At 34.3% G+C, this 12,107-nt stretch overlaps 2 protein-coding genes across 2 annotated transcripts in view; both read right to left on the bottom strand.

The window, feature by feature from the left end:
* LOC116849507 (calpain small subunit 1-like) overlaps positions 1-1,784 on the bottom strand; it is a 5,002-nt gene extending 3,218 nt beyond the window's left edge. Inside the window, exon 1 of the mRNA XM_032826707.1 lies at positions 1,694-1,784. Coding sequence (XP_032682598.1) covers positions 1,694-1,784 — 91 coding nt within the window. The remainder of the gene's footprint in view (positions 1-1,693) is intronic.
* Positions 968-12,107, bottom strand: part of LOC116849496 (homeobox protein orthopedia-like) — a 78,165-nt gene continuing 67,025 nt past the window's right edge. Inside the window, exon 6 of the mRNA XM_032826688.1 lies at positions 968-3,321. Within this exon, the coding sequence (XP_032682579.1) occupies positions 2,981-3,321 (341 nt within the window). The 3' untranslated portion in view covers positions 968-2,980. The remainder of the gene's footprint in view (positions 3,322-12,107) is intronic.

Raw genomic sequence — 12,107 nt, 5'->3', positions numbered from 1 at the left:
ACATTTTAATTAATTACGGAATAAATATTGAGAACATTTCAAAATGGTATGTAACTTTTATGATTATTTTGACTCGTTTATGATTATTTTAACCCGTATATAGCGGTTGCTCGACCAGTTACCGGACACCCTGTATATGAGTGTGACTTTTTCAATCAAGATTGTTAAATTAAAATAAAAGTTCTATTTGCTCACTACATTTTTCCTCACTTTGATTTTTCTTCTATTGATTAAAAGTATTTCTAAATGTGCTTATAAATTAATTAAAAGGCTTATATGTCACGTTTGGAGACATTTTTATTGATAAAAGAGAGTTTAGAAGAAAGTTCGAATGTCTTACTCGGTAAAGTATTATAATATGATATTGTTATAATACTTATAGTATTATAAAGTATTATAATATTGTTATAATGAGAATTAAATTTTTCTTTTGAGTATAAGGTAATGAGTTCTCCTAGAATTTCTGATAAATATATTTTAAGATTGTTATAAAAAAAATATTCTTTGTTGAAGATAATCATTATTTAACAGGAGGAAAGTAAACTGACTAACCATTATTCTGTGTGAGATTTCATCTATGTAGACAATGAATAATCTATGGATGTTGTTTAAAAAATGTATGGCTTGTTCACGAATTAATTTAAAAAAATTTATATTTTATGTAAACTTATGAACTTATGAACGTTGTATCCCAAACAAATGATGGTCCATAAAATTCTTTGGTAACATTTTTGCTACCAGAATTACCAGTTATGTCACATAATAAAATAAAAATTTCATGCAATTGTTATCTTTTTTAAACATTGCATTTATATATAATTAATGCCATATATATATATATATATATATATATATATATATATACATATATATAAATGCAATGTTTAAAAAAGATAACAAATTGCATGAAATTTTCATTTTATTATGTGACATGACTGGTAACTTTGGTAGCAAAAATGTCATTAGATATGTTTATATATATATATATATATATATATATATCATCGGCATCCTTGGTATTTCTCCATTCAGATGGTTCATAAAAAATTAAACAAAAATAGTTTCCTTCTCTCCGATAGAACTGCCACGATTAAAAAATTATTCTATTAAACGAAAACGAGTTTCGCTCAAATATATCCAAAAATTTATCTTTATCACGACAATTTCAATAACGTTACTTGACAACAGATCTTTTCTCCATACGATAAGTTTCATTACAATATCAAGTGCGTTCTTTGACACCGTAAATCCACTGCAGTTATTATGAGTCTGAGTATTTCCAATATACATATATATATAAACATAGATGCTGCAACTATTTTATAATGCTGTAATCTTGTCTGTAAAATTGTTCTGTAATCTTGTATATTTTAATATAATTTACAAAATATCCTACGTAGTTTACATTGTCTACATGAGAAAAGACTGTGTATACATCACGTAGGCAATACGTAAACAATTCGCGTAGACGTGATGTTGAAACTTACGATACAACCCTGCTGTAGACTACAGTCATTATTCCAAATTCTTTTTTATCGATAAAAGAGAGTTCGGAATAAAGGCCTATCTAATGTATTACGACGACAGTCCCCGGGAAGGCTCTATGACGAGAATCTGTATTGTACGCGAATTGTCGCTGTCGATGCTGCCAGCAATTTCGATCCTCTACCCTGACTTCAACTGCGCAACTAACTTATAGAAGAGTACTCCTTTTGTAGGTTCTTCGCGTTACTCTTGCACCTCTGTTTCTTCTGGCGGAATTCTACATTACGACGAGCTCGCATTACTTCAAGAATATAGAAATTCAGGCGTCACGTTGAGTTCCCGCAATCGTTAAGCTATTATGTATTCTTGCCGACTAGCTGTGAATCTCTGCCAGTTGAGACACTCGTACACACACGCACACTTACATGTACGCCCACACGCACACATATACATATACATACGTCCACCCGGAATTATCTAACCATTCTAATTCCGTCATTATTTACCGCGCTTCGCCGGCTTCGTGTTAGATTCTTATTCCGCTGAGCGAATTTGGACCTCCGCTAGTCGAATCATTCGAAATGATCATTACGATATTCCATCGATCTCTGTTGCACTATCTTTACGATTATACTCACGATAGACCAGCTAGATCAGCTTCCCGCATAGAAATTTCTCAAAATCATCATAGATGCAGCTTAGATACTGATCAGAATGCCCAAATTTATCCCAAAATTAGTTACAATATCACTATGATACTATTATAATACCAATTAGGGAATCCTATTGTCCCAAATATGTGTTCTCTGTCTAAAATCGAATCAGAAATACTATGGGAACTCATGTTTTTTTTTTTTTTCAATCAATAATGTCAGTATACTTTTATAAAACAGGGAACTTTTATATCAACTATTGTATACGATAGAATAAAATATCAAAAAATAAAATATGTTTAAAACATTGAGCATTTTACTGAATAATTAAATTATTTAGAAAGTCAGCTTGTTTTATTTGATTCTAGCATTAAATGAAGACCGGAAAAGATATTGGGAAAACTTTGCTTCCTCTATAGAATCGCATATTTTAAACATTAGAATTTTAACCAATACCTATAATTATTTCGGGAAATCAGATTGGATTGAACCTCAGTTAGATCCCAAGAAATTTTCTATGCAGGTTGCTCAATTACGCTTTTGCTGTATCCTCGTTTTTCCGCAGAATCAGTCATGAGAGCACAGTGACCGATCTTCTCACGATGCTTTCACGGAACAGAAATAGACAGAGAAGAGAAAGGAGATATATATATATATATATATATAGAGAGAGAGAGAGATAGATAAAGAGAGAGACAGAAAATGAAAGAAATAGATAGATAGAGAGAAAGAGAGAGAGAGGAGTACTCGTTCCATGAGATTACCATAAGCTCCCACCGGCCGGCAGTTTCTCTTTTTTTCTCTTCCGTGGAACTGAACGTTAGGACATTTGGACCGACGCCTCAGTAAACGGAACTATACTCCATGTCGTGGGCATATTGGGGTGGTCCTGGGGGTGGCGGCGGCGGCTGTGGACTGTATTGTTGCGAAGCGTCCGAGGCGCGGCGTCTGAGCGCCGCGATGCTGTGGGCGCCTCTCCAGTCCGACGCCTCGTTCGCGCTCACGTCGGCACCGACGCAGGAGACACCGCCGCCGCCACCGCCTCCGCCGCCGCCGCCGTTGCCGGAAGTTGTACCTGGCGAACCTTGACCGCAGTTCAAGCTTGAACCCATTCCGCCCTGACCGCCACCCACTGAGGAGCTACCTGGCGGCGAGCCTCGAGACGCCGACACGTGAACGCCACCTGAAAAGTAGAAGAAAGTGATGATTAAATGCGTCTCTTCGTTAGACAACTTGATCACGCTAGTGTTAGCCTGTCGATGAACTACGCAGTCTTAAAAAGGTAGAAACATGAGTAACTTTTACTTATAATGAAAATCTTTAGCTTTCCTCACAGTAGCTTTCATCCCCTACGTTGAAATGGATGTTTTTGTGAGATATCGAGGTAAAAGTGCCAATGCCTGAACACGTGCCTAATTTAGGATATTCTTATTGTTTTGGTGTTTAAATACGAATACTTAAACTTTCAACATGAAATATATGCATATATATTCTACACACAGAAAAATATATACTGTATTCTAGTAAATGTTACTTGTTTTAAGTATTTCGTAAATTTATATATCAGCAAACTTATTATAAGTTCGACATAGGAATTAAGTTTATTCAAATAACATTTTCTGAAATTTAGTGAATATAACATTTCAACAAAGAATATTAAATTAAAACACAAATTTAGTTCATTTACTCAAATTCAGTTTGTTTACTCAACCAGAAGGCTTATGAGTCACATTTACAGGCACTATTATTGACTGAATAAGGACGTCAAACCAACTTTTTTCTCGATGAAGTTTTATAATATTCTTGTAAAGAGATAATTCTTTTCTGAGTGGTGAGCTTTTTCAATTTAAAATTGTTATCAAGAAAATATTATATATTAATATATTCTTTAGAGTAAAATAATTTAGTTAAGAGAAACAAAGTAAAATAAGTAGTTGTTTTTAAAATTGTAAAAGTCGCAATAAAATAATATTTTTCTGTTAAAATATACCGTTAAATATATTAAAAGCTTAAGTGTTTATATTTAAAGATTAAAACAAAAGAATACCTTAATATGTGTCTAAGCATTGTAAGTTTTTTTTTTTTTACTTAAATGTGTGTGTGAATAAAACTTACTCAACTCTACTTTAATCGCACCATAAATTATTATTGCCTTTCTAGAGTTAAAATTTTGAATATGAATAAAATTTACTCACGCTACCTTTCTAGGGTTAAACGATTGCTTGAGACTACTGAATGGCTCCTGGATTATTTTGCGATATCACAACTGGACTTTCTTCGAGAAAGTTTGCGAACATAGTGCCAAATATAAAATATATTTGCTTGTGAATACATCGAGTAATAAAGGGTAAATATTTACGGTGATGGAGTCTCTATCGTCCACGAAGCTCTAGCTGCGTGGACGAGTTAGACTTTCTCGCACCCCCGGGGCAACTCAGGTAGAGGAGAGGCAATTTACAGGTGCGATATCGCAGGTGTAGAAGCGAACGGGCGAGCGTTCCTCCGCAGGAGATATTAATACGGTAGGCTGACAAAGAGCCGTTGGGGTGCGCATGCTACTGGTGTCGTAAAGTCGTTTCCGCCTCCTCGTGCTCTCCACGCTGGTGGGCTCGAAAGACAACGGGGAAAAGGGACCATTTTACGACGTTGTTGCGCTCCGAACACAAGTTTGCGGAGGACTATGGCCAGCCGCCGCTTTTCAAAAGCCGTACGAAGCAACGGATATCTAATGGCGACCATGTACGTGATTTTACGACTTTCAGTCTCTCCTTCTCTCTCTCTCTCTCTCTCTCTCTCTCTCTCTCTCTCTCTCTCTCTCTCTCGCTCTCGCTCTCTTTCTCCTAACCGAAATTCTGTCAATGATGCCCGCCGAGGGCACTTCGCGACTTATCGCGTTTACGCAAGATCGACAAAGTTCTACACGAAAATTTAAGAGCAAATGCAAAATCCATATATATAGGATGTCTGAAAATTCCAGATGTAGCTGTGGAGTGCAGGTAAAACTGCATGGAAAATGTTCTATACTATTTTACAAACAATCACGTAAAATTGTAAGTTACTAATTAAAGAAGATTGGTGAATGTTTGCGCTGGATGTAATACAAAGTATGAAGATACGATATCCGTTGTAAGCTTGTACATTAGGTCAAACTGAATAAAAAATTCTGTACTATTTTGCAAATAAGCAGATGAAATCTGACATAATCTCATTTGAAGATTAACATTTAACATTAATATAGATATATTTTCTATATAATAATTTTTTTTTTCTCTGTGTCTTAGATTAAACTGACCAAGAAGCTTCTCTACCATTTTGCATATAATCACGTATTAGATTTATAAGTTATTAATTACAGGAGATTGGCGGAGAATCGCGTATAATCACCAGTCTTCTTTAAATTAATGATTAAAAAATCTATGTGGTTATTTGTAAAATAGAGTAGAGAATTTTTTTCGGTTTGATCTAATGTACAAAGAAGAAAAAATATTCTTGTTTGGAAAATATTTTTGTTTTCGACGTCTTAATTTTCAAATAAGATTACATAACATTGAACAAAGATAAATTATTTGCAGGAATATATTTTATATAATTCATCAAAGAAAAATCTATTTTTATTGAGAATATGATGTTTTTAAATTTCGGAAAAAGATATCATTGTCAGATATCATTAAAATAATCGTATTGCACTTCCTATCAAACTACTATAATATTCAAATAAAATTACAATATTGTTAAAATTCGAAATTTTAAAATTCTTTTAACATAACTATATATTATTGCTTACATATATGAAACAACGATTGTTGAAAAACAATTGTTAAAATTTGGATATATTAGTTTTAAGTGGATACTCTTTTTTCTGTATATAAGCACACAACATATTTTACTTACCGTCACATCCTGAATTACATCAAACGTGATTGTTCATCAATCTTCTTTAATTGATAACACAATATTTTACGTGATTACTTGCAAATGGTACAGAACTTTTTCGTACAATTTGACGAGTTCACCAGAACCGTGTGCGGAACTTTCAGGCACTCTGTATATGACCAAGTGAGAAAAGACGGTAAATAAGAGTCACATGCGGTTATTGGTACGAATTGCTAAATTTTTATGGGAGAATAATAATGTCTAACAGTGTGAACGCACGCGCCAAATATTTTTCGGATTTGCAACTTACGCGGTGAATCAATCTTCCACGTCTCAGACCAACTCTTTATATATATAGAAATTATTTTAATATTAAATTAATCCTTTAATATCTCATTCCCTCCCCAACAAGTTATTTCAATTATGCACTTGCTTTCTAACTTTCTTACGATATTAATATTAAGTGTAGCAAAAAGTATTGCCTTAACTAAGAGTTAAACCTGGACCTCTCTTCTTATGCTTTATGTGTGTGTGTGTAAATATACGTGTATATAAATGAATATACGACTCCTGCTTGGAAATGCGTTAGAAACAAACACAGAATTTGTTTTGGCGCGTCTCGCGAGCATCAAAATCTGCACTTGCGGAAATCATGCCAGTTTTAATAGCCGTAACCGCGATACGCGACTTTCACGCCGTTGGCGCTGGTGTGCGTGTCGAAAATTGGGCGTTTTGAGACGCGTTAATTTACACGTTATAGAGGCTTGTTTGCGCCGGCCGACTAGCGGTCGTTGTAGGAGAGACACCAAATGGAACTCCTCGATCGACTAGCTTCGGCTTCGTGTCGTCGGGTTACATTGCAGTGCTAATCATCATCAGTAACCGAAAAATAACGCTCTGCTCTAAAAGCTATTTGCTCTATGTGTTATCCACGGATAAAGGCGAGTAGCCGGGCTGGAGACCCGGTTCACCTCAAAATCGCATTTGCACACACGCACATGCACGCACGTACGTCGACGTGCTCATGGAACGTCGATTTTTTCCTCCCGAGTGACGCTGCTCGACGATAATACCCGGTAATTGGCACTGTATAAGCGTTACGTGCGCCTACATGCACAGAAATACACATACACATACACACACACATTCACACACAGATACAACACACGTGAGATCTAGATATACCTCGTAGGCAACTTGTGAAATCACGTTATGCCAGATTTTACCGTAAACTTCCTTTATATTGAGAAAAGAAGTTGCTAGATCGACAAAGTTGGCGGTTTTGAAACAAATATTGTATCCATTGAACAAACAACGCGTTAGGGAGAATTCACATTTTAGCAGAAAACAAAAAGTCAGAAGCCAATCTGAATTCGTGCTGGTAGAAAAGCAGAAACTGTCAACCATCACCTGACCACCAGTGGAAGTTCTAATTGGCTTCTGCCTTCTGCTTTTTGCTTTTCTGCCAAGGTGTGAATTCGCCCTTAATGTATACAATAAATTGCGCCAATATAGTTACTATATTAAATTGTAATAATCAAAAAATAAATAAATCAATAACTCTCTTTATTTCTCATCACAGCAACTATATAATTCATTCCATCAACTAAACGTTTTTTTTCCGTTTATATATATAAGCAAAATCTCATTAAGTCAACTACTTTTTATTTTCTCAATGTAGAAGCGTCAAGTTACCGCAGAAGAAAGCGAGAAATCAGATTATATCACACGTCTGGACAATCCGGGCGTGTTAATGAGCAATTAATTTTTTCGATGCAATTCTGCGCGAAAAAAAGGACTTCCACTTACTCGCGGTAACGTGATTATCGCCAGTGATTTTGGAGGCATTTGATATCACTCGACTGTCTTCTCGCGCACACAACTCGCAGCCGGCGAGAGAATCCGGTGTTCTCGTGAACACACAAGATCTGTACCGCTTCGACGAATTTGTCTGCAGGGTCGGTAACCTCGGTCAACGTCTAGCAGCGAGTATATATCGGTAGGACACAAGTCGGTCTGCTCGAGTGCATCGAAATGTGCTATATAAAAACGACGCTCGAACACGACTTTCCCTTTAAAATACATGCAGTTTACTAGTTACTGAGGAATATAAATAAAAATGGTATTCTCCGCCAGGCAAGACAGCGAGACTCTTTCTTTTTATATTATCGGTTTTCTTATCAATTATGTCTCGAGAATACGATATTTCTCACATGGATAGGACAATCCTAACTCCGTTAGTGTAATCGAATTTTCTGATACTTGTGACGATTAGATGAGAAAAACTCGAAAAGACAGAAGAGACTTGTCTTGTCTGTCTTGTAGAGACAGAAAGACTTCTGTAGAAAATTTCTGTTTCCACTCAGCAAACTGCTCTCAGTTATTTCTACCGAATTTTAATATAGGTGGATATTTTCGATCGCGATAACGGAGATATTATTTCTTTTTAACGAGTTTTTCGTCTAATCACCATTCAAACATTCGAGCTGAAAAACTGTTTCACCGTGATCTATCGTGCTGCATCGTTCTTCATAGAGCGCAGGAACCGTGGCCGCTTGAAACTCTAATTTGCGATTTAGCGTTACGCAAATCTGCCGAGTGTCAGTGCGTAACGAGCGACACGTTCCCGTGTACTTAACAGCTCGACGTAGTCGCAAATCTTAGCGACTTATCCGACCGTCGTAGAACTCCGCTGCACGAGCAGAATATTATAGTTTATTTTTCGTACAAATTCTTTTAAATTTTACTATACTTTTAGTAGCGCGGGAATAGATTATCAGTAAGATCTATCTTGCTGAGAGACATTTCGTTAGGGACATAGCAACTTCTTTAGAAGCACATTTCAGTCTCTAAAATATAAATATAAATATACTAGCTACTATATATAAATAAGTGGACATGGTAAAGAAACATTTTACACTTGCGTTGAAATCAATACGTGTAAAAATTTTGGTGTTGAATTTTTTTCTTTCTAATATATTCAAATTGATAATCATTGATAATTGTTATATAAATAACGACATACAATTTTATTAGAAGAATTTTTAAGTCTTGAATTCAAGTAATTTTAAATCGTGAATTCAAGTAAATATTATAATATTTTTTTTTATATTATTTGAATATTATAATATTATAATACTGAAATATTATAAATATTTTATAATATAATTGAATATATTGAATATAATCTAAATATTATAATATTATTTGAATATTATAATAGTTTCATAAAAAATACGATATGATTATTTTAATGATAATTATATCTTCTTCCGATATTTAAAAATATTATATTCTTAATCTAATATATTGCGTTCCCTATTTATGAAGATTGTTTCGAATAAAAAGAATATATTTTTCTATGTTGAACCATACAAAATGTATTGGTGCAAGTACCTTATCTTCATTTAATATTATGTAATTTTATTTTAAGGTTTATATGTCAAAAATAGGAATTTCCCCAAACAAGAATATTCTTTTTTTCTGTGCTTGTATTAATCTGACATAATATCGTTGTACTATTTTGATTATTCCGTGTTGAGTTCATATTCATCATTTTTAAACGTTAAAATAACACATTTTCTATGTAACGTGTACATCCTTGGTGACACATTTTATATGTAAAGTGTACAAATAAGTTGTGTCATTTGTTGTGATATATTCACTTTGTGTTAAATGAACATAAAAATTAGAGTAGATAAATTGAAACACGCGAAATGTGTTAAGTTTGACATAAAATTTGTTGCGATGCATAAATAGCACATATGAAATGAAATGAATGAATTATTTAATGTAAATTGCAGAATGTCAATCTATTTCTCGGTTACGACATTTTATGGTGATTTTTTATTATGAAATTCTTTCCGCGTATGCAATTTATTTATTACAAAATTCTGTGTAAATTTCGCGGGAAGAGTAAAAGGAGAGGGGAAAAAATATTCGACATTCGCGTATTCGAGCGTGACGTTTTTGTATTGAAGTGGAAATCTCGCTTTCACACGTCTCGGTATAGAAATTGCAGCCGCCGGCTGCTCGATTCGGTGAGAGGAGGAATTTCACACGCGATTTATCCCCCGAAGCACCTTCGAGGGTACAAGGTCCCGGGTAAGGTGAGGCAGAGCGTAACTCAACCAAGACAGGTTGCATCGAGATGTTATGGTAAACATACAGCGAAAGATCTCGCACCTAGGTGCGAGACCGGGCTCGGAGTTTGCCTGCGTAAACAGACGGGAGGATGGAGTTTATGTTTCTGTCTCAAATTCCTTACGTGCAAGCACATAACCCCTTCGGACCTTAATGCACCGTAACGTTTAACGACTTCGTCAAAGAGACTTCCACGGCGCGCTGTTTGCGCGCTGTCTTTTAGAGGACCACGGTCCAAAAGTTTGGCAAGACGATTATCGGCGCGCGTATAAGCGGCCAGGTCGTATAAATGGCGCGAACGCGTCGCCGAGACGTTCTCTGGGTGTGTCTACTCGCGTTCGCACATGCCGCCAGCTCGGCAACAGCTCGTGCTACTTGAATAAGCGGCGAGAAATGCGCGTTACGTTCACTCGAGTCGCCTCCAAGTGGCGAGGTGCGATTATGCGACGCTTCTAACGTCTAGACGCTCTGGAAAATCTATGTATGTATTTTAGAATTTGTAAGTAAGAAGCCAATAAGAACGGATCTTATAGTGGCAATTTGCAATAATAATTATGAAGTGCTTGACAAGAAGCATTTGGAACGAAACTGTTGGACTTTGTAATGTAATAAATATCTTGACTATACTGGATATGTGTGTTATACATTTCTAACCGACTTCTCAAAAAGAAAAGAGACTCCCAATTTGCCCTGTATGTATGTATATTTGTTTGTATATTCTCTCATAATTCGAGAACCGCTAAAGATATTGAGATTAGAGGTCAAATATTTTGTAGCTTGTGTGTTATCTACTTGATTCTTAGAATGTTCAATGTTCAGTCTCGTTCAAATAACTTCAAAATTAAGTCATTTCATTATTTTCTCGAAAATCCAAGAATATTTTGAGATATAAAAGAGAAAGTTTTATTTTTAGCAATCTTTAAGTAAATAATTAAAAGGTAAAAAGTAAAACACTTAAAAATAATAAATTATCTTCAAAAACTTTAAGTCTTAAAAGATATGAAATAATTTTAAATCAATATTCTTTCTATCACGATCCTATCTTAATATTCTATCAATATTAGTAGTCGGCGTAAGAAAACAAAATACCTTTTTTACGATTCGACAATGAAAAATTTATTCTTTTTATGCACAAGTAATTTTTATGAACAGGAGGCACAAAATATCAAGTTGAGAATATGTGTTTTTAAATGTCGGAAGAAGAAAGAGAGACATAATTTTCATAATTTTTTCATCAAAACAATCATATTTGACTTTTGTGATAAAACTATAATTATAATGTTGAAATAATAATTATAATTATGATATTGTACTATAGTTATAATATTGAAATCATATTATAACATGAATCATATTATAACTATTGAAATTCAAAAATTTAAAATTCTTTTAACAAAATTATAGCAATTATATAACTGTAGAAACTGAACTGTATGGACAAAAATAATAAAAAAGTTCATTATTGACTCACTCATTGTGACGCCGATTTTTAATATCGTTAAAACATTAGAATGGGATTATAGGTACATAAGTATATGAATTTAAAATTATTTCATACTTTTTAAAGCTTTTGAGCTTTTGAAAACTTTTTAAAGTTTTGTTGTAATTATTATTATACTAGTAAATCCATGTATAAGTTATTATTGATCTTTGATTTCCTTTGTTTGCTTGCTTTGCTTGCTTGTTCATTAAAAAAGCTTTTATTTTCTTATATTTATTTCTGCTAAAGTTTATATATATTAGGACCTTAACTTAGTTTCCGCCCGCAAATGTTAGATGGCAATGCAAACAGTTCTAGTAGTCATTACTAACGAAACAGGTAGTTTGTGATTAATTTCGACATTTCTCGATAACATTCAGTCAGCATACACAATTATTTTCCTAAACAACAATTTCTTTTGCTTTGTGAAAAATGGAACGCGATAAAGTGTTTTTTCGACATGTGCTTTTGCA

The sequence above is a fragment of the Odontomachus brunneus genome, unplaced genomic scaffold (genome assembly GCF_010583005.1).
Source record: "Odontomachus brunneus isolate Ranch 3 - 2012 unplaced genomic scaffold, Obru_v1 Obru_scaffold_117, whole genome shotgun sequence".
Classification (NCBI taxonomy): domain Eukaryota; kingdom Metazoa; phylum Arthropoda; class Insecta; order Hymenoptera; family Formicidae; genus Odontomachus; species Odontomachus brunneus.
The sequence above is the reverse complement of the archived record's forward strand: the minus strand, read 5'-3'. Positions and strand labels throughout refer to the sequence as shown.